This window comes from Macaca thibetana, chromosome 9 (assembly GCF_024542745.1).
Source record: "Macaca thibetana thibetana isolate TM-01 chromosome 9, ASM2454274v1, whole genome shotgun sequence".
Lineage (NCBI taxonomy): Eukaryota > Metazoa > Chordata > Mammalia > Primates > Cercopithecidae > Macaca > Macaca thibetana.
In genome coordinates, this window is record NC_065586.1 from 118492962 (window position 1) to 118516770 (window position 23809).

At 36.0% G+C, this 23809-nt stretch overlaps 1 protein-coding gene across 9 annotated transcripts in view; it reads left to right on the forward strand.

Annotated features, from left to right (window-relative positions):
• PLEKHA1 (pleckstrin homology domain containing A1) overlaps positions 1-21357 on the forward strand; it is a 57777-nt gene extending 36420 nt beyond the window's left edge. For 5 of the 9 annotated variants that reach the window (XM_050805682.1, XM_050805683.1, XM_050805684.1 and 2 more), the window contains 7 exons: positions 1826-1951; positions 4822-4965; positions 6936-7004; positions 13231-13295; positions 13936-13999; positions 15956-16045; positions 18614-21357. In XM_050805682.1, the coding sequence (XP_050661639.1) occupies positions 1826-1951; positions 4822-4965; positions 6936-7004; positions 13231-13295; positions 13936-13999; positions 15956-16045; positions 18614-18928 (873 nt within the window). In that variant the 3' untranslated portion in view covers positions 18929-21357. Of the gene's footprint in view, positions 1-1825; positions 1952-4821; positions 4966-6935; positions 7005-13230; positions 13296-13935; positions 14000-15955; positions 16046-17271; positions 17421-18613 lie in introns of those variants that run through there. The other 4 variants (XM_050805687.1, XM_050805685.1, XM_050805686.1 and 1 more) reach the window with 4 other exon arrangements.
• The last annotated feature ends 2452 nt before the right edge of the window (positions 21358-23809 follow it).

A 23809-nucleotide genomic window follows, 5' to 3' on the forward strand; every position in this document is an offset into this window, starting at 1 on the left:
AAAAAAAAAACGAAGCAGGGAGTGAAGATATCTTCCTGGGTGATACCTTATGCACTCTAAAGTTTGAGAAACCACACTGCTTTGGAATCACACTAGTAAATGGTTTGAGCCTTTGAATACAATGTGAATGGTGTCCTGTAGTTCTACCAGTACTCTATTAACAGGAGTTAGCTATATGACAAGCAAACTATTTAAGTTAAATATTTCTACACCACTACTTCTGTGATTGTCAGTAGTATTTGTCATAGTGTTTCTGAAAGACTGCAAGGTTCCAAATGCCCTTTAAATCATTGGAGAAAGACTAAATCATGTTCAACATCATAATTGATGCTAAGCAGATTTGATTACATTTTATTCACAGCCTTAAAAATGTATAATTTAAATACAGACTACATGCTTAACAGTCTACAGATAGAAATGATTTACTCAGTATCTTATTTACTGAATAGATCACGTAAGAAAAGCTAAAATATATGTTAAAAATTTGTGATACCTTTGATTTTTTCATCCACTTTAGTGAGGTGTTAATAGGAGATTCTGCTGTTACCACAGTCATTGTTTTCCTGTACTTGTGAATGATTTATCATTGATCCAAGTATTGGAATTCCTTCTTTAAATTTCTTTTTTTTTTTTTTTTTTTTTTTTTTTTTTTGAGACGGAGTCTTGCTCTGTAGCCCGGGCTGGAGTGCAGTGGCCGGATCTCAGCTCACTGCAAGCTCCGCCTCCCGGGTTTGCGCCATTCTCCTGCCTCAGCCTCCTGAGTAGCTGGGACTACAGGCGCCCACCACCTCGCCCGGCTAGTTTTTTTTTTGTATTTTTAGTAGAGACGGGGTTTCACCGTGTTAGCCAGGATGGTCTCGATCTCCTGACCTCGTGATCCGCCCGTCTCGGCCTCCCAAAGTGCTGGGATTACAGGCTTGAGCCACCGCGCCCGGCCCCTTCTTTAAATTTCTAATGAAAAGTTTTGTTTTGAAACTTCTGATGTGTTTTTTTTTTTTTTTTTGAGATGGAGTCTCACTCTGTCACCCAGGCTGGAGTGCAGTGGCCGGATCTCAGCTCACTGCAAGCTCCGCCTCCCGGGTTTACGCCATTCTCCTGCCTCAGCCTCCCGAGTAGCTGGGACTACAGGCGCCCGCCACCACACCCGGCTAGTTTTTTGTATTTTTTAGTAGAGACGGGGTTTCACCAGGTTAGCCAGGATTCTGATGTGTTTTAAGAATTTTGCTATTTTTCCTGCTGACGTTGGATTCATCCATTGAGTCTTTCAGCATTTATTGAATACACTATGGTTTTGGTAATAGTCTCTGTCTTGAAGTCAGGAAAGACTGAATATGCCACAATCCCAGAATCATGGGTAGTAATGGAGAAAGGGAAGAAAACAGCAAAGAGCTGTAAACCAATTATAAGTGTGCCAGTAAACAGGGTCTAGAGCACAGCAGTTGGGCTTGGCAGAATTACACACACTTGGCTAGAATGTATTATAGTCAGGACCTAAACCTATATCCCTAATGCCCCTGAGCCTATTTCCTTATCTCTTAGGTGGGGGTAGAACCCCTATGCATAGGGTAGACAGGAGTAGTAAAGGAGAAAAATGTATGAAATAGTACTTGCCCGAGTAAGCACTCAGTGATAGCTATATTATAAAGTATTATTCTAACAGAAAAATTAGTGTGATAACTTAAAGGAGTACATATATGGACTGTAAATAATTTTTATATGTATTTGTCAACTATATACAAACAGACAATTAATTAGAAATTCTGAGAAAATAGGTTCACATGTATAATGCTGGTTGCAAAATGATTCATTTTATTTACTATTTCAGGTACCAAAGCAGTCAGACTCACAGCCTAATTCTGATAACCTAAGTCGCCATGGTGAATGTGGGAAAAAGCAAGTGTCTTACAGAACTGATATTGTTGGTGGTGTACCCATCATTACTCCCACTCAGGTAATTAGGTAACTCTTCTATTGCATGAGGGTCTAATTACTGTATATTGATTTTTATATTATTAAAACTAAAACAGGGCATCTTTGCTGAATTAGTATAATATTCAATTACTATAAAATATTTTTGTTTATTTCAAAAGTATTTATTATAAAAAATTTGGAAATTACATAACGTTTAACACTTTATCATGATTTCTCTGAGCCTTTCTTCGGTGTACTTTTCACCTCAGAAATGGAGATATGAGTTGTATATTACACTTTGTAAACAGATTTTTTCACTTACATCATGAACATTTTCCAAGTCATCAGAAATCCTTTTACATCATTTTTAATGAGCACATAGTAGTTCTTCCATGGATTTACCATAAATTATAAATCCTCTATTGGACAAATAGAGTTCCTTTTCCTTTTTGTTTCTTTTACTTTTATAAACAATGCTATGAAGAATATTCTTAAAGGAGAAATTCCTAGAAATAAAATTGCTGAGGCAAGAGTTTGCAAGTAGTAATTTTTAAAATCTACTTTTTCTACAACCTGGTCTAAGTGAGCTAAACAGAGGACTGGGATTTTAACTCAATTATATTTCAGAAGTAACCATATGCTAAATTAAGTCTTTATTTGAGTTTTAGGAAAAATATAAATTTATGAACAATTTTTGATGAAATTAAAACTCTTGTCTGAGCTTGAATTTCTTGTTTTGCTGTTGAAAAGGATGAATTTGTAATGGCTACTAAGTTACTGGTAGTTGAGAAAGCAATAATTTTAAAGTAATAAATTGGTATTGCTAAGCTTGGGTATTTTCATTACCAGTGTGCCTTTTGAACTTAAAATAAGACTTTGACACTTTATAAATCTTTTAAGTCAAATTGTATTATACCCCACATTTTTCAGGTCTTTTGCTATGGGAGGGTGATTAGTGGGATTAGAAATCTTACAACATTAATTAATTAATTAACTATTGAGTGCTTTATGCTTGGCAAAGGGTATGTTAATGAAGAAAATTGACAAAATGAACAAAATGAACAAAATATGACAGCTCTATGCTGTCATAGAGCCTACATTTTTCACCAAAATTGGATTAAAAAATGAACTAGAATTGTGTGTTTACTTTTTCCAAAAGTAATGATTTTAAACTATTAACCTTCTGGTTACTATGTAGCTAGATTAAGCTGCTTTCACTGGTATTATGACCTATGTTGACATAAGGGGTAAGACTATTTTCCTGTAGTTGTGTTAAGATATTGTATTAGTTAGTATCTGCGGCTGTTTTAATTTTGTCTAGAGTTAAGATTTTGTTGCATTGTAATTTTGGTATAGATCAGTCCTTTCTAGGATTTAATGGGGGGGGTGTAATTTTAAAACTCTCAGAGAAGTTTATTGCATCATTTATTTTGTAGTATAGTTTTAAAAATTATAAAATAATATATATCTATTGTAAAGGGCAAAAATTGGTAAATTGGATCTCATCAAAATAAAAAATACTTGCTCTATGAAAGCCCTTCTTAAGAGGATGAAAAGCTACAAACCAGGAGAAAAATTTGCAAACCACATGTCCAACAAAGGACTTTTATCTAGAACATAAAAAGAACTCAGAACCCAACAGTAAAAAACCCAAGAAATCCAGTTAGAAAATTCATGAACAGATATTTCATCAAAAGATAAAAGATACACAGATGGTAAGCAAGCACATGAAAAGATGTTCACCATCATTAGCTAGTAGGGAAAAAATACAAAGTAAGAGCACAATGAGAGATGACTGCACACTATCAGAATGGCTAAAATAAAAGTGACAACACAAATGCTGTCAAGGATGAGGAGAAACATCTCTCAGGTGTTGCTGGTGGGAATGAAAATTCGTATAGCCACTCTGAAAAACAGTTTGGTGTTTTTTTTTTTTTTTTTGGTGGTTGTTTTTAATAAAAGTAAGCTTGTGATTACTATACAACCCAGCATTTGCAGGCCTAGGCATTTATCGTAGAGAAAGGGAAAATTATGTTCACATAGAAACTTGTGCGTGAATGTTGATAGCAGTTTTTTCCTAATAGCTAAAAGCGGGAAACAACTCAAATGTCCTTTAATGGGTGAACAGTTAAACAACTGGTCATCCATCCATACCATGGAAATACAGCAATAAAAAGGAATGAACTCTAGATATAAGGAACAACCTGGACGAATCTCTAGAGAATTATGCTGAGTGAAAAAAGATAATCGGTAATCTCAAAAGATAACCTGTTTGTTTCCATTTACATTATATTTTCAAAATGTCAAAATTATAGTCTTGGAGAACAGATTAGTGGTTGCCAAGTGATTTAGGGGTAGGGGCTCTAAAGTTTACAAGGGAGCCTTGGGGTGATGACCAATTCTGGGTCTTAAATGTGGTGGTAATTACACAGATCTACACATGTGATAAAACTGCCTAGAACTGTATAGACACACATAGACAAACGAATGTGTGTAAAGCTAGTGGAATCCGAATATAGTGTGTGGGTTGTGCCGATGTCATTTTCTTGTTTTTGATAATGTTACACAGTTTCCCTTTGAGGGGAAACTAGTGAAAGGGTACATAGGACCTGTTGTACTTTTTTTGGGCGGCTTCTGGTGAATCTGTGTAATTATTTCAAAATAAAAAGTTAACTCCTTCCCCAAAAAAGAGCACTGGTGGCAGGACTTGTGCAGAACAAGAGGAACAGAAATTTGTGCTTTAATCAGTGACAGGAAAATTATGAGTAAGTATATCAGATTAATTAGAAAACCCTTCAAAAATCTGTTTCTAACTAATCTAAGGTGGATTTTAAGATTTTTCTACTGGGATAGCATGAAATAAAAGTATGCTAAACAAGCAAGAAAATTATTTATTGTGCTTCATTTTAGAAAGAAGAAGTAAATGAATGTGGTGAAAGAATTGACAGAAATAATCTGAAACGGTCACAAAGCCATCTTCCTTACTTTACTCCTAAACCACCTCAAGATAGTGCAGTTATCAAAGCTGGATATTGTGTAAAACAAGGAGCAGTGGTGAGTAGCTTAACAAAATACATGAAATAATGAAAAAGGATTATGTTCTAGCAAACTCAAATTAACATGGAAATTGCTTTATTTTATGAAAGACCCAAAGTGAGAGACCAGCATGCTGAGGAGAGTCAGGAGATAAAATAGGGAATATTCTATGTTTATAATTCAATGCTGTTATTTGCTTGGTTTGCACGGGGCCGGGAAAGTTAATGCCCATTACCACTGACTTTCAGTTTAAATGAGCTTTCCTAACAGTTTAATGTTTTAGAAAGTTTTTCTATTGATCTCCGCTCATCCTCGGGAGTGGGTCAGGGAAAGAGAAAGTTTTTCTATTGATCTCTACTCATCCTCAGGAGTGGGTCAGGGATCGAGAGCTTTAGTGGGGAGATGGCAGGCCAGGGGCAGGAGAAAGAGTGGGGCATAGGAGGGTCTCTTCCTTGATTAGGCATTGGGCTGACCTCAGTGGTAAGCTCTCTGACCTTGGGCTACTTACTTAACCTCTCAGGCCCTCAGTTTCTGTCTTAAGGAATATCATATAAAACCTACCATCTAGGATTTTGTTTTGTTTTTGTTTTTTTAAGAGATGTAAATAAAAAAGGTGTATTTCCCTTTGCACAGCACCTGGTACTTAGTAAAAGCTGTTATGGGTTAGCCCAGGTATTCCCACATAGTTCCATGATGAATTTTTTGCAAGAGCAAGTAAATTTACCAGTATTTCTAAGGTTGCGACATACCTTAGTATTTAAGCCATTCTTTCTGTGTGAACTAAATCTTTAGAATTTCATGAGAAAATTAACTGTGAAGTTTGGAAGTGTTTAAGTCTGAGTAAAGAAATACTTAAAAATTATTTTGGTGGTTCTGTTTGATTTCTCATCACTTTTTGGCAACTCTTAATTGTTTTAGGGCAGCCAGGGGAATGTCCTTTCACCTGTTTGACCTGCTTTAGGCTGAGGACAAAAATGCCGGTGAGGGCAGGGTTTTCTTACTGTACAATGTCTGCGGGTAGAGTCAGAATTCTCATCAGGCTGTGATGCTCTGTTGTGTGTAGATTGAAAGCCCTAATTTACACAAACTGAACATCATAGTCTGATGGTTCCTTTTTGTTTTACTCTTAAGTCCAAAATACCAGTCAGAGATACTTAAGTGCTTTTGCAAGAACTATATTTTATTGACAAAAATGTGTGTACAAAATAGGTTTACTTTATTAAATATTTAGTGCTTTACTACTACGTATAAAGTACTTGTGGAAGAATTCATGCATTTTTACAGATGGAGAAACTTGATGTGGTTTAATAACATTTCCTGTGTTTGCTCTTTACATGGGGCGGGCGGGGGCGGGGTGGGGAGTAGGAGGAAGGGGAGGTGCTTTTAAAAAAAAAAAAAGTTGTAACACTAAAGATATGAAATAGGCTGGGCACGGTGGCTCACGCGTGTAATCCCAGCATTTTAGGAGGCCAAGGTGGGTGGATCATCTGAGGTCGGGAGTTTGAGACTAGCCTGACTCACATGGTGAAACACTGTCTCTACTAAAAATACAAAAATTAGCTAGGAATAGTGGCAGGCGCCTGTAATCCCAGCTACTTGGGAGGCTGACGCAGGAGAATTGCTTGAACCTGGAAGACAGAGGTTGTAGTGAGCCGAGATCGCGCCATTGCACTCCAGCCTGGGTGACAGAGCAAGACTCTGTCTCAAAAAAAAAAAAAAAAAAAAACAAAACAAAACAAAAAAAAAAAACCCCACATAAAATCATACAATAAAAGATGAAAGCCAGGCACCAAAAATTGAATTAGGAATTCAAAGCCTGGGTAGCTAGAGAGGGATGAGGTTTAATTTATCGCATCTCTAAGGGAAGTAATGAGATTTTTTAGTGCTTGGCATGTCTGATTGTGGATTCATATCAGGGTAATTAAGTGGTGACTAACATTTGACATTCTTAGAAACACAAGTCTTATGTCTGTGTTCATCTCCGGTAGATGAAAAACTGGAAGAGAAGATATTTTCAGTTGGATGAAAACACAATAGGCTACTTCAAATCTGAACTGGTATGTTGTTATGTCATAAATGTTGCTGTAAGAATGTTTGAAAAGTGTTGCATTGTAGTGATTATATGTAATTTCTTGTACTGTTCTCTAGTTTTAGAATAAGTCTAGTTTTTAGAGGTACATACAGTTTATTTGGCTGTGATGCTTTTGGTTAATGATATTTTTCTTAAATACATTGTTAAGTAAAAAGATCCTATCTTCAAAGCGGCATTCTACCTTGAAAGATCTGAAGATCTGAGAATCCTGTAGTCTATAAATTTCCACTAAAGGGGCTGTCCTCTTGGGGGGTTAGCCCCACGCGGAGTAGGGAGAGAAGGACATCCACATGGGGAAGGGGTGGTGGCAGAGATGGGAGAATGGTCACATACACACTGATTGATAAAATCAGGAACTATATTAAGGATAATAGAAGCCAAGTCTTGTCAGAGAAATAATACTTTTTGGTGAATGAATGTATATTTGTATGTATGATGAGGAATTAGATATTTGCATAGTTTCAAAGTACCTATCTACTAAAATAGGTATTAAGTATTATACAAAGGCTGAAAAAGAGTAACATTACAGTGCCGAAAGTGGTGTAAAGAATTCTATCTGTAAAAGTCAACATTTAACCCTCTGTATTTCTACCTTCTCTTGAGATTTTCCTTACGTATTTCACATTGACTCATAAATCACTTCACATAAGATGTTTTTATCCTCCCTGAAGGTAGAATCAGAAATTGCAATTCCCTATTTGCCTTGTTTGAGTTGCATCCTTATTTAAAGTATTGTAGGGTGACCTGAGTCCTGAAATAGCTTTTTGGATAAATTGAGTGCAATTCTGTAGTATAAATGTTTATCCTAACTCTTCTTTTTGTGTGGGACCTTTGAGAGGGGAACCTTATGCTTTATTTGAATGAAGTCACCAGAACAGCATCGTCCATTAGAACTTTCTGCACAAATGGAAATGTGCCGTATCTGTATTGTCCAAGGGCACTAGCTACATGTAGCTGTTGAGTGCTGGAAATGTGGCTAGTGTGGCTGAGGAACTGACTTTATTTCATTTTAATTAATTTAAATTTACATCATTACACACAATGGCCACTGTATTTGCTAGCAGAGCACTAGTGTATAGGAAGGGAATATTTTAAGATTCACCTCAGGAGTCAGCTCTTCTGGGAAACTTTTAGACTCTGGGTTAAGTGTCTTCTCCTTATGTGCCCTGTAGTACCCTGTGCATACTTGTATCATAATGTTCTTCCCAGGGTTTGGCAGTCACGTGCATTCTTGTCTTTGCAACTAAATTAAATGAGCTTCTTAAGGGTAAAGACTCTTGTAGTCTTTTATGATCACAGGGTCTGGCACTTGGTAGATAATAAATGTCTTTGAATGAATGAAAAATGGCATAGCATAGCCAGAAGAGTCATTTTAGCATGGGGCTTTCTCAAAGCTTAAGAGCCTCAACTGGAAGTAGTAGTTACTTGGTTCAGAAAGTATCTGCCTTGTTGTCTCAGAGGCTACACTTGTGCTTGGTTAGCAGGTTGTCTCATTGATTTTATTTAATGCCAATACTCCTGGGAAGAGTCATTCATGCAACAGACATTCATTGAGCTCTCCATGAACTTGGTGCACTCTTCTGGGAACTGGAAATAAAAGAGAATAATTAGCAAAGTTCTCTGGCCTTCAGGAGTTCAGTTTTGATGGGGAAATTGACATGTGCCCCCATCATCAACAGTAGTTTTAATAATTTGGATTATTTTTAGTATTTAGAAATTGCAGATAAAGCCGAAAACCTTTAAAGGTCAGTAATTATAACTATACTTAAGTTTTCCTAGTTTTACAGGGTATAGTTTATCTCCTCTGGTAGTTCTTTGTTCTTCCTCTCAAATTTCACAGAATAATGCCCAGCATACAGGTTTTCAAAACTTAGTATTTCTGTAATAGTTCTTGTCTCAGCTCCCTGTCCCCCAGTTTTAACATTTCTGAAATCTTAACGGTATGTCTTAGAGTTGCTAAGGGTGAGGGGCAGCCAGGCTGCAGCTGTGCTGTAGTTGACTGCTTGCCATATGCACAGTACCTTTGGGTAAAATCCAGAAGACACCGGCATCAGCATGTGCAGGAAAGGGTGCTGGCAGCTTGGGAGGAAATCTCAGGGACACCATGAAGCATTCTTAAATGCTGCATCACCAACACTCTTTTTGGCACAAAGAATGACTTGGAGTGAAAAACATGGACATTGGTGGCTCTAAGTCAAAAAGTGATTCAGAAGATCTGGAATCTGAATGTGAAATCTTAAAAACTGTAACCAGTTTATCTTGTTTATATTTTTCTTTTTTATATATGCTCAAGAATAATACATGATAAAAATGTTTAAAGTGTAAATGGGCTCTTTTAAAAAACCTTTTCATCATGGAAAAGTGTAAACATACACTTTCAGTAGACAGAAATAATACATGGAACCTGCATACACCCATCACCTAGATGTCATAATTGTTAACATATGGCTCAGCTCGTCTTGTTTCTTCTGTTTCACCACCCACCTCCTGCTTCATATTTTGAGGCAAATCCTAGATATTCCATTTCATCCGTAAATATCTCAGTGTGTGTCTCTAAAAGATCATTTAAAAAATTTAAAAATAAGTATAAAAGACTTAAATGCACAGCCGAAAAACTGGTGAAAATATTTGCAACATATATTAGAGATAAAACTTATAAGGAATCTTAAAAACTGAGGGGATTTTTCCTCACCTACTTTGCCCTCTTTTCCTTCCATCAATCCCAAACAATTCAGACCCCTGTTTATTAGGTGAGGCAAAGCAACATAGGCATCCAAGAGGGACCATTGCAGCCTTGTGTGGGTGTCAGAGCCTCTGCAGGACAAGGAGGCTGTCCTCTTGGGGGGTTAGCCCCACGTGGAGTAGGGAGAGAAGGGCATCCACATGGGGAAGGGGTGGTGGTAGAGATGGGAGAATGGTCACATACACACTGATAAAATCAAGAACTATGTTAAGGATAATAGAAGCCAAATCTTGTTCAGAGAAACAATACTTTTTGATGAATGGATGTATATCTATATGTATGATGAGGAATAAGATATTTACATAGTTTCAAAGTACCTATCTACTAAAATAGGTATTAAGTATTGTACAAGGGGGAAAAGAATAGCATTACAATGAGGAAACCTGGCAGATACCACTACTCAGGTTGGTCAGATGATTAAAGTGAATGTCATTGGTAATGAGATAAATTGAAATCACCTGACAGGACAGCGGAAGACGAAGACAGCATCACTTCTGTGATACCCCTGCCCAAGGTATGTAATCAGAATCCCATCATGAGGCACACCCAAATGAGGGAAATTCTACAAAATAACTACCTTGCAGTCTTCATAGAGTGAAGATTATGAAAGTCAAGGAAGTAATGAGGAACTGTTCCAGACTGAGGGAAAGAAAATATTTGACAAGCAGATGGTGTTCGTGCTTCTGAACTGAATCCTTTTGCTCTAATAAAAGACATTTTGGGCACAGTTTTCTGATTCTGATGGTTGTATTGTGATTATGTAAAAGAATGTCTTTGTAGGAAAAGTATTCAGGGGTCATGTGGGACAGGTCAGCAACTCACTCTGAAATGGTTCAGGAAAATTAGTTCTTTGTGCTGTATTTTCAATCCTTGTATAAATTAATGTTTGTTTCAAAGATTAAAAAAAGAAAATGGAGGGGAAAATATCTGGTAGGCAAATGAACAAAAGACATGAATAGACAATTCATTTAAAAATTTAAATAGATCTTAAAATATTTAAAAAATTCAGCATCACTGATAATTAGAGAAATGCAAATTAAAACTGCAATGAAATATTCTCATCTGTCATGAGAAGGTTGTGGCTGAGTGAAGAGATTGGCAAATCCCCACCTACCCTTCCCAAAAGCAAGTGTAAATGCCATTCTGTAAACAAAAGGAATCAGGAACCCTCGGCGATGTGACTGATTTCAGAGTTGGGGCGTATAAAGTACAAACAGCTCAGAAAGTGAAGTTGTGCCAGAGAATAAGGAAGTGGCTTAGAGAATGAATGGAACATGTCAAAAGGACACAGAAATTACCTTGAAGGGACTGACCAAAATGCAGACAATTTAAAAACAAGATAAGTAATTATAGTAATGGAATATAACCCATAGAATAAAATAAGTCATGAATAACTAAATGGAGAAGGAAAAATATTTCCTTAGAGTAAAATTCTATTTAATATATGTAGATAGATTGATGGGGTTAGAAAAACCACCATTTGGCAGCCACTAGTAATGGTTTCAAGCAGGAGTTTTCAGTGTTTGATAAAACTAGTTGCAAAATTATGATGGGAAACCTGGTATTATTATAGGCTCCAAGTATCTCCCCACAAGATACTTAACAATGACAAAGAGAAAAAGTAATTTTACAGTTACTGGCAAACATGGCCTTAAGCAAGAGATCAGGGTTAACACCCCAGTGACAGGACAAGCCACCATCGGGTGTGTACGTCCTAATAGTGGTCCACTGAGAAGAACAGTGTCATGCCTGTGGCTTCCTGTCAAAAATGTATAACCTGAATCTCAGCACGAATGTCAGACAAACTCAAACTGGCAAGTGTTCTACAAAAATAACTGGCCTGGACTTTTTTAAACTCTGAAAAACGAATGAAGAACTATTCTACAGTTAAAGGGGACATGACAGCTACATACATGGTATGATCCTGGATTTAACTCTGGATCAGAAAATAGTTTTTGTGCTCTAAAGAATACGAGTAGGGCAGTTAATGAAATCTGAAGATGGTCTGTAGATTATAGTATTGCATCAGTATTGAGTTTCCAGTTTTCATAATTGCACTGTGGTTATGCAAGGGCACATCTATGTTTTAGGAAATACACACTGAAGTATTTAGTAAAGATACATCATATTTACAACTTACCTTCAAGCATTTCAGGAATCTATATATATACATATACTCTCTCACGCACATATATAAACATAAACAGATAATGATAAAGCAGATGTAAAATATTAACAGCTTAGAAAACAAGGTGTAGGTTATACAGAAATTCTTTGTACTATTTTTCTAAATCTCATTAAGTGATAAATTATTTCATAATTAAACTATTTTGTAAAACTTTTTTTAAAAGATCTGTGATTTTTTTTTTTAAAAAAAAGCACTCCTGGCTGGGCGCAGTGGCTCACGCCTGTAATCCCAGCACTTTGGGAGGCTGAGGTGGGCGGATCACCAGGGGTCAGGAGTTTGAGACCAGTCTGGCCAACATGGTAAAACCCCGTCTCTAATAAAAATGCAAAAATTAGCTGGGCGTGGTGGCGGGCGCCTGTAATTTCAGCTACTTGGGAGGCTGAGGCAGGAGAATCCCCTTGAACCCAGGAGGCAGAGGTTGCAGTGAGCCGAGATCACGCCATTGCACTCCAGCCTGGGCAACAAGAGCAAAACTCTGTCTCAAAAAACAAAACAAACAAACAAAAAACGCTCTGTCATGGTTTAGTTTTATTTTTGGTGCTACATAAAGTAATGATATGTCTTAATTTCATGCTGTCATATTCAATGAAATATGTATATTGTATTTTATGGAATGTATACTAGAAATACGCTATTAGGAACCAGTTTTATTTTATATTTGTATCTTATATCTACTTTGTAACCTTGGGTGAGATACTTAACATGTCTAATCCGCAGTTTCAGCACATGAATAGTAGGTACATGTGTTGTAAGGTTGTGGAAAGTGTGAGATAAAAATTAAAACCTAGCAGATGTCTCAGCGCTTAGTAAATGTTCAATTTTGTATTTATATACAAGTGATATTTGTAAAATAACAAATTTAAGTCAAAGAAGCAGGATGTGCATTTGCTCTGCTGCCTTGTATATCAAAGTGACATTCCGGAAAAGGAGGTGCTGCGCGTACTGGTATGTGGGTCCGTCAGGGAAAGTCTGATGGCTACTAGCTTTTAATAAGCTACACTGCCCTTAAGGTCAGAAATAACGTGAATAAGGCCCGTATGCAGTTTTTCTTCTTTCAAACAACAGTGTATATAAGGTTATAGTGTTTGAGCTGTTCAGATGCTGGATGGTTTAAGAAGGTAGATTTATTTCTGAGATGTGTTTCAGCAAAGAAGTATGATTTTCACATGGGTCTCCAAATAAGACAGCTAACGTTTGAAAGGATTTTAAGAATAAACATCATGTATCTGTTATTTATTTATTTATTTATTTATTTGCCAGGAAAAGGAACCTCTTCGCGTAATACCACTTAAAGAGGTTCATAAAGTCCAGGAATGTAAGCAAAGGTAAGGAACCACTCTGACTTGATGCCTGGTACAACTTATAAACACAGAGTAGTGCCTTAGTTTGAGTAATGTACTTACAGATTACATTTTTCCATATTAATTGTATTTATTTTTAACTCTTTATAGTTGAGATATGCTGGAATTTTCAAAACCCTTAGATTGAAGTATTGAACTGTTCTGTTCATTTGAAAACTAAAAATTAGGAAAGAATCCTTTATTTGTTTCTTTGAAAACTAAAAATACTGAAACAGCTTATTAATGGAAAGGAATAAATTTAATGTGAACAACTTATGGTTAGACCCTCAGATTTGACAAATTGATGTATTAATTTTAGTGTTTAAAAGATGCAGTAGAATAGAGCTTTACAAGAAAATGTGTTAACTGTGACAGTGTTTCACCAAACTGATTACTGAAAACTCTGAACTTTAAAGTTGCTTTATGAACTTTTTCTAAAAGTAAAACTACATAAAATATGTAAAATCTTACATGAAAATAAATGGGAAAAGATAATTTGTATTTGTCAAATCAGTACTTTACCTCCTTTATTTATTGACACATACTGGGTACTGGGTAAACAAATGAAAGAGAAACTGTCAAACAACTGCTATTTTACTATAATTGGATTTTTTTTTTCATACAGTGACATAATGATGAGGGACAACCTCTTTGAAATTGTAACAACATCTCGAACTTTCTATGTCCAGGTAAGATACTTATTTGGCAATTAATAGATCCTCTTGACAAGAAATTAATAATTTTAGAGGTGAAATAAGCATAAATAAGCACTTGAGGTTAAAAAAATATGACAACTGTAATTTACCAGCTTAATAAAAGGATGCTATATATAGAGTTATTGGTGGGGTTATATGTTCAGGAAGTGGGAGTATTTGTTATGAATTAGTGAACTAGAACTAAGTATTTAGAGAAAGGGAAATGCTTTTAATTTAGATGTTAAGTGTGTACTTTCAGGTTGAATTATTTTTGCACATATTTTAGAATTTTGATTTTTCTATTATATCATTTTTTGGTAACCTTATTAAAAAAACCCATAGTAAAAGTAGACAGTAGATTTATATAGTTTCGCTAATACTAGGCATCCTGTATTTAAATTGTACTTTTCGCATACCTCATTGAATTATTTAAATGGAAAATTTTAAAAAACGATTTGGGCCGGGTATCATGGCTCACACCTGTAGTCCCAGCACTTTGGGAGTCCAAGGCAGGCACATTGCTTGAGTCCAGGAGTTCGAGACCAGCCTGGGCAACATGGCAAAACCCCATCTCTACTAAAAATACAAACATTAGCCAGCTGTGGTGGTGCAGGCTTGTAATCCTAGCTACTTGGGAGGCTGAGACACAAGAATCGCTTGAACCCAGGAGGTGGAGGTTGCAGTGAGCTGAGATCGTGTTACTGCACTCCAGCCTAGGTGACAGAGACCCTGTCTCAAAAAAAAAACAAAAAAAAAAAACAAAGGATGATTTATTTTTGTTTTATTGAAGTTAAATATGCTTATTCCAGAAAACTTGGAAAATATAGAAAGATTTCAGAAAAATGTGGTTTATAAAACACTCAGTCCCACATTGAGGCAACCATTCTTATGATTTTGCTCCCTTTCTTAAGGTATATATTTTTATAGTAGGTGGGGTCATACTAAATATAGCGTTATATCCTATTTGTTTCTTATGTTGTTATTTTTTTCCCATGTCATTAAAAATTATCTGAAAACCTTTTAGAACTGCACCATACTCCACTGTATTGATGTTCCACTAGTAAATTGTTTCTGTATTACTCTGTTGCTGAACATTTATATGCATAGTTTTTGTACATTTATTGCAATAAACGATGTGATGAAAAACGTCTTTGTGCATTACTTTGCCTGAATTATTTAGGGTAAGTTTCTAGAGTGAGATTAACTATCAGAGCATGACCCTTTCTGTTTTGTCAAATTGATTTCTAGAATTGTATTTCCATTAGTAAGGAATGAAGTATACTCTACCTTTGGCTACTTTTAGTTTTTTTTTTTTTTTTTAAAGTCTTTATTAATATTACTTATTCAAAAATGTCCTGCATTTAAAATTTTTTCATATTTCTAGATTCGAGAAGTATAAGGGATTCTAGAATCTAGAAACAAGAGGCAGTATATCTGCAGCCCGCTTGGGGCCTTATTTACATAGTAAGGTTTAAAATTCACATTGAAAGCCAGACCTATCTGTCAATACTTGTTGTAGGCTTTAGGGTACTACTAGAAATTATTTCCAGAAAAATAATATGTAAAAGAATGTCAGAATTTTAAAAAATTACACAACTACATAAATATTCTTGTAGCGGATTCAGACAGTGTAGCAGTAGATAGAGTGAAATAAGAAGGGTTTTTCTTTGCCTTCCTCCTCTCCTTGTTTTCTCTCTGGAGGTATTCATTATTGACGCCTTTTGATGGGTCTGATCTTGACATTGAAATGCTCAATTTATGTCTCTGCATAGTTAAGACCTAGCAAAACCTGGTTTTAAAAAATGATTTCTAAATTTTTTTGGAAACAGTTGCCTTAGAGTGATTTTATTGATGACAGTATTTAAGTTACCAAAATAAATACATTGGCTTTATAGAAGTGGAAGGTGATTTTGAGGAAAAATTGTTTGAATGAGTTCTTTTTTCCTTTAGGCTGATAGCCCTGAAGAGATGCACAGTTGGATTAAAGCAGTCTCTGGCGCCATTGTAGCCCAGCGGGGGCCCGGCAGATCCGCATCTTCTGTAGGTTTCCTGCCCTCTGGGGTGATACTCCCTTGGGTGCCCCCCATCCTGTTAAATTGTTTTCCTTCCTCTCTCCCAATCCACCTGGTTTCTTTCTTTATTGAGATTTATTTGCATGTTGACTTTTATACCAATTGAACTTGCAAAAAATAATGCATTTTTAATTTAATGCTTCGTTGTAGTGTTACGTATACATAACTTTCTGTGCATTGTATTGTGTTAAATGCACAAGCAGGGCAACTAAAGAATAAACATTTCCTTGCTTTGTTTTAGGAGTTCTTACTTGTCAGTAGCTCTAGATTTGGCATAATTTGACAGATTCTTAGTATAATGTGTGGCCTGATCATGTAAGACTTTTAGTTACACAGTTTTGTGAACATCTCAATTTCCTCTTTACTTCCTCTGATTTCAGTTCAGGTTTTTTTGTTTTGTTTTGTTTTTTACCTTTGGCTTAACCATGCCATACGATCACTGAGCAGCTGGGGCCTTAAATGCAGTTCAGTGTTCCCAGTGTTTCCATTTCATGTTTTAATTCTCATCTTAAAACCTGCTTTAAAAGCCTGCTTCTGAAAACTACCATAATTATCTTTGTGGTAGTATGGTAATAAAATTGAAATGCAACTAAACATTCTGCTCAGAAATATTTTTTAAAAGATTTTTCTTGTATTCAAGTACATAAGAATTAGATTTGCCTTTGGAATACTTTGGCCACTGATCTCAGATCTGAAAATTTAAAGTATCTTAAAATGTAACACTGCCATCTGCAGAAAGTAGTCTCATATGTAGCATGATAGCCTTTATCATCTAGATTTACTATGATATATATGCTAGATACTTACACTTTTAATATTTTTTTCTGATAGTATAATAATACTGCCTTTTATTTTCTGGTAGTGATAACTACAGATAATAGAAATCAATGTTTCTGATTTCTTAATTGTCATTCTCTTTATATCCTTTTTGAAATATCTAAGAAGTCACTTTCATAGATGTTCATTTTGTAACTGCCTGTATTTTATGTGACTTTTTCAGCAGTCAAGTATGAGACTCTCTGCAAAAACAATGTCTGTTGGGAAGAGGAAAAGTTGGAGAAGGATGTTTGTGTTTTGTGCTTTGTGGTGGGGGCAAATTGGACTATCTAGCTATGACTGTCAGCAGAACTTTCTCTTTTCCTCCCTCTACCCAGTATAGGTTAACTCTAATCTTAGCTTTGCACTGTGTTCCAGATGCGGCAGGCCAGAAGGCTGTCGAACCCTTGTATACAGAGGTATACATCAAGAGCTGGTGAATGCAGCACGTATGTGGGCTCTCACGCAAACGTGCCTTCTTAGTGGAGGGCCCAGACTTACTCACTACTTACAACTGATCATAGAAAGTTGAGTTAACCAAACTGCCTTTTGCAGTTATCATAACTGATTTTGTCAATACTAACGCAAACTGTTTCACTGTAGTCATCAGGTTGGATATGTGTATTTAAAAATAAAAATAAAACATACAACTTTACTAACAGAAAGAGACATTAACATATAAAAATTAATATACTCAACTGCTGCAAGAGTTTCAATTTCTATATTTTATGTATTTAAAAAATTTTAAGATATACTATGAAATGCACCATTGTTCTAATAATATATGCAAACTAATGCATGCATATGCATTGGATAAACTATACATTACTATAGTTTGCATGGCATTTAAAAATTTCTGAAATTTAGCCATTAATAGGACTCCGTAGTGTTTTGGTAATTTGTAGCACTTTGATTTCAAAGGCACTGGTATCATAAATGAATATAATATACTAGTACATAGCAATGTATTTAGAATGGTCATATTTAAGGATATCTTCAGATTTGATCTAGTTAGAAGCATATTGAAATTAACATTCACAACTGATAATTATTTCACCACAGTTTAAAATATGATAAATGTGTACCCTTTGTTACCTTTAAAATATTAAGCCATATGAATATGTGACCTATTCAGAACTAAAATTAAGTATAAAATGAAAAGACTGTGTTATTATTGGTTGCAGTGAAATTCAGGGAAGTAAAAACTAAGTCTTATCGGCAAAATAATGTTTGAAAGATGTTGATTCGTCCTTATTAAAGAAATATGGCCTTTCATTGTTATAGGCTGTATTTTCATTTTTTTTTTCATTCTAAAATATGTGGGATAATTCCTAGTGTTGACTGAGAATATACTCTTAAATAAAATGATACAGCTGGGAGGTTCTCTTTTAAACACAGTTCAGTTGCAGCTGGAACACTATATTTCAGTTTAGGTTGGCTGAATCTTCAAAGTGTCATAGGCTGCCAAATTCGGCTTTGGTGACGGAACTGGTTTCCTAGTGGAAATGGTTTTTGGCTATCATTGCTTTAAACTCACCTCTAAAAATGCATTGCTTTGGGAAAGAACTTGCACATTTATGCTGCATGGCTTCTGCTGCTGCCTTGTGTGTATGTGTGTGTGTGTGTGTTCTGTTTGTTTTTCAGAGAATCAGGTCTCACGCTGAGTTACTAACCTGGTCATTAGTGATTGACTGTGTCTGACTGCCACTCCTTTTTGCAGGAGCATCCCCCCGGTCCTTCAGAATCCAAACACGCTTTCCGTCCTGCCAACGCAGCCGCCACCACCTCACATTCCACAGCCTCTCGCAGCAACTCTTTGGTCTCAGCCTTTACCATGGAGAAGCGAGGATTTTATGAATCTCTTGCCAAGGTCAAGCCAGGGAACTTCAAGGTCCAGACTGTCTCTCCAAGAGAACCAGCTTCCAAAGTGACTGAACAAGCTCTGTTAAAACCTCAAAGTAAAAATGGCCCTCAGGAAAAAGATTGTGACCTGGTAGACTTGGATGACGCGAGCCTTCCGGTCAGTGACGTGTGAGGCAGAAGTGCACAGAGCCTGCCTGCCTCTGCTGTCCTCAGTTTCCTTTCATGAGGCTTCTAGCCAAAGATGGTAAAGGGGAAAACGGTTTTTAGTGCGTATATTATACTGCCTCTTAGGTGTACTCTTTATAAGCTGGTAAACCAAGAATCTAGGGAGTGGCCAAACTAAATATAATTTCTTTAAAAAAGAAAGAAAAAGGAAAAATCCAAAATATCTCAGTACTATCTGTCTGAAGCATTGCGTGTTCTCATTCGGGTGGTCACAATGTATGTGTAATATTTTTTTCCTAGTGATTTTGACAGTTTAAATGTTTAACAACTTAAAACATTAAAAATGCTTATTAATAACTTTGGTCATTTAAAAAATGCTACAATGACTTCCTATTAAAGGTTCAATATTTACACATTCTTATTGGTCAATATTACCACATGAAATATTGCCAAACCAAGATACCTAAACTCATGATGTTTGTGGTGCTGTAAAATTTATACAACAATGTGGATGATTTTGAAATTATAGCCATTTTTGATGCCCTGAATCTTGAGGTGACTTATTTTGCATGGAGGATATTATTAGACCAACAGTAAGGGTTGTGGGTTATATCAGCATAGAGAAAAGAAGAAAACTAGAATTCAAACAACTGTGTCTTAGACATTTGTTTGAAAAAGCTTCATCAGGCCTTGGAGCAGTCAGTGCTTTATTCAGCAAAAATTATTTGGTAGGAAATTTTTGGGAGATCTGATTTTCTTATCAAAGTTTTGTAAATAGTTCTTATTTCTATATTTGGATTGGTGAAAGACCTCAAGTTTATATGTAAAGACATAACTGCCCTTAGTCATGAAATTGTTGTGACCTCTACTTTTTGTCACTAATAGCCTATATTCAAGTGCCTGTGTTTTTTCATCTTGTTTAGGAATGTTTTGAGATTAATGTGCTTAAAAGTCCTACGTGACTGGTTTTAAACATTGGGACAAAATTAATTTTCAGTAGAATAGTTTAATGTGTTAAATAAGATAGCATTTTATGTTAGAGATACCAGAATGCTGGTATTCTACTACCTGTGCAATATATTTGTTTTAAAAAACAAATTCGAGAATACATTTAATCATAGGGATATAGATAAAAGCACCTCTCTAAAGAATCTTTAGTTTCTGGTGTTGAATTATAGACCAGTTTGAGTAAGTACCGTTTGGTTTTTGTTTTGAGACGGACTCTTGCTCTGTTGCCCAGGCTGGAGTGCAACGGTGTGATCTCAGCTCACTACAACCTCCGCCTCCTGGGTTGAAACAATTCTCCTGCCTCAGCTTCCCGAGTAGCTAGGATTACAAGTGCATGCCATCACACCTGGCTAATTTTTGTATTTTAGTAGAGATGGGGTTTCACCGTGTTGGCCAGGCTGGTCTCGAACTCCTGACCTCAGGTGATCCACCTGTCTCAGCCTCCCAAAGTGATGGGATTACAGACGTGAGCCACCGCACCCGACCCATAAGTACCGTGTTTGAGGTTCAGTCTTAAACATTTGCTTTAAGAAAACAGTCTTGAATTTCATATGCTGCTATTTTTATATTTTGCCATTTTACAGTACTGTTTTGTTTTGAATTCATACATATCACTGAAAATTTCTCGTTTTCATTTTCTTAGATGACTTCTTGTCTGAGACAGAGAAAAAATTTCCTACTACAGCAGTGGGGTCCAGAGGTTAAGATATATTAGAATTATACAGTATCGGTTTAAAAATCTGTATGCATAAAGAATGCACCACTCAACTTTTTTATTCATAAGCTAATATTTTTTTAAAGTTATATTAGGATTTTTTCTCTTTTGCAGCTACATTTGAAAGTGATAGCGTAAAGAGATTTTAATAAGTTATCACTTTTTCTGCTGATATATTCATTATAATGGCTTTTTTGAAAGTTCCTTTTTCATGAACACACCCGAGAAATCTTAAATATAGACACTTTGCAATATTTCTAATGCTGTTTAATTTTGGTACAGCTTCCACATTGCATGTTCATTTTAGCACATTTTGGTATTTGCAATTTGATATATTTCATGGTGGCAAAATATTAGCTCTATTTTGGGACATTTAAAAATAGAACTATCCTTGTTCAATAGCATAGGAAAATGTTCTTGTGATTGTCAGGGTCTCCTAATATTTATCTCAATTCTTTTATAAGTCTATGGAAACTATTTAATTATTTTCAAACGTACACACTTTTCTTGTAAATATGTCACATCTGAGTTCAAAAAAAAATACTTTGAATACCTTAATATTTGCTGCATTTTTTTCCTGTATATATAACATGTCTTCTTTCAGAATGGGAATATATGTGTGCCTCCCAACATTTACTGTTAAAGTCTGTTATCTTTATATGTCAAACTGGTTGAACACTGTACTGACTTGAGAATAAACTGCACAGAGTTTATTCTGACTTATTTCTCATTTTGTTTGGTTCAGCCCGTGTGTGAACAAGTAAATACAATGATTAGGGATGTGTTTGGTTAATTGACTTCAGTTTACATATTTAAGGACTGAGTAATTATTTGGTCATCTTTGCAAGAATAAGAAACTTCAGATCTGTGAATTCTTAAGGCATCCCTTCATGTGAAATTATAGAAGGAAAAATGATTTTTTTTTGATAGGGGAAAGAAGTTGCTTATTTTTCTTAATTAAAAACATGTTTTCAAAAGCAAAATTATCATATGTTAGCCTCAGAGCATCGTGTGAATCATCTGGGCTGCTTACAGTGCTCCGTGATTATTTAGACGGCATGATGTAAGGCGGAAAGCAGAGGGCATCTTAATCTCCGCGTGGGCAGTTGAGATGCACTCAGAAAACTGCCAGGCGTTAGAGGCTGCTCCTTGCAAATGTTGCCTATTGGTGATAAATGTTACACGTCTGTTGCAGTGAACACCATATACAGGGCCTAGTGCAGTGCTTGGTGCACAGGTAAAGCTTAAATATTTCTCTAGTGAGGACAAGGCATTAATGTAGAATGTGTGAACATTAGAGAAAAGTATATGCCTGTTTGTTAAATCATACTTTTGAAATTCTGGAATATTCTTTCCTTAAAGCAACTTGCCTTCAATAATTCGAGATACCTTCTTTTGCTTGTTGTGTCCAATCCATTGTCAGATCCTGCTGCTTTTCCCTGGCATGTTCATACCTTGTCCTCTGAAATTTAGCCAGCAATGACTTTGAACCAGTATCTCTGCTCACCTATTTATGTCCTGTTGGGGCTCTCCTGGACTACCCTATTTCTGTCATTGTGCAGGTTAGGTATCAAAGTAGACATCTTCATCTGTTGCTTTTTCCTGAAAACCTGAATGACATCTTAAAGATGAACTAGGCCAAGCCCCCACCATCAGTGCTAACTGAGATAGATTGAGACCCCAGAAAGGAGGAGGATTTGCCTGGCCCATGGGGCACATTAGCAACGAAGCTGTAACTGTTGGCTTCTCACTGTACTTGGGAGCATCATTAGGATCTATGCTCAGGGTGTAGCTAGAGTAATCCAGCCACATATACCAGGTTGCTTCCTAATAACCTATGGCATTCCGCACCTCCTCTCCAAAACACATTGGCTTAGTGTTTGTTTGTTTTTCTTCTCAGTCTCTTTTTCTGAAGGCCATTTGTTGTGTGAAATGCTTTATTCGTCTTAGACCCTCAGATCTCTGTTGAGTCAAGTGACTTGTGACTGTCTAGCCATGCAACAGCAGCATATGTACTTCCTGTGTGTGTTCTGATATGCTGCTTCTACAAATGGATGGAACACATTTGCCCTAGAATGCAAGGACCTTGAGGTTTGTGTCCGCGTTTCACCTGTTAGGTTTTCTATAGTTCCGTTAGACCATGGATATGTTTATGTTTGGTACCCCTTTATTGCAGCATGTTCAGCACTTTCAAAAAGGGGAGCATTTAGTATTTGGTTCTATTTAGGAAGAGCTTTTAATTATTTCCAAGAACTTATCTAGGTTTAGCAAATGAGGTTTTAATTTTTTAGTATGACCTACCTATTTTTCTAAAAGATTATTTTCTTACCAAAAGTGCCATTGCATGTGTAAGCCATGTTTTCTTGTTCACGCCAGCCATGGGAGGTGCTGATAGCCTGGGTAACAATTTCAGTCATACTTGTCCAGGAGCCCGCTTCCTTGAAAGTGACTGATGTTCCAATGTTCCTTTCTTTCCCATTTTGTCTTGGACACCTGATTGTTACCATGGTGTTTGTCCACTGCTGCTATAGTCTTGTTGATGCTGCTCCAAGTAAGTAGCTGTGTTTTATGGTTATGTAAGTTTTATTTAAAGCTTATTCCTGGACAGATTTTGTCCGTTTTTGAAAATATCTAACTAATTTGACTAGTAGAATTAGGCTAACAATACATGGTTCAAGCAAAAATATTGCCTTTTGTAATGACAGTTTCTTCTTGCCTAGTGTCTCATTGGTCTGAATATAATGGCTGTTTTAGACCTGGCGTCCTGGCGTCTGTCTTCAACTCTAGTTCTGCCGTATGTGACTTTAGGCAAGTGTCTGTGTTTTAGAACTTAACTTTCTATGTTATATAAAATGGAATTGGATAAAAGCTATCTCTGTCTTGGTAATTATTATTAACTGATGCAACTTATTTTTTTTCCTTTGAAAAGTATTTTTAATGTTTTTATCCTAAACCCAAAATAAGGGAAAGTTGTAAACATTTTTGCTTTAACAAAAAGGAAATCCCTTTCTTAGCTTTTCTTTCACTTCTAGTTGCAGTTCAGGAATTTTCTGTAAGTGGTGCTTGTACCTTTATCAAAAGTTCTGTTAACAGTTGGTGAGGCAAGAAATATTTGTATCAAAAAGCAAAGATATGACTAGCTTAATACCAAGTCTCTGTGTTTAG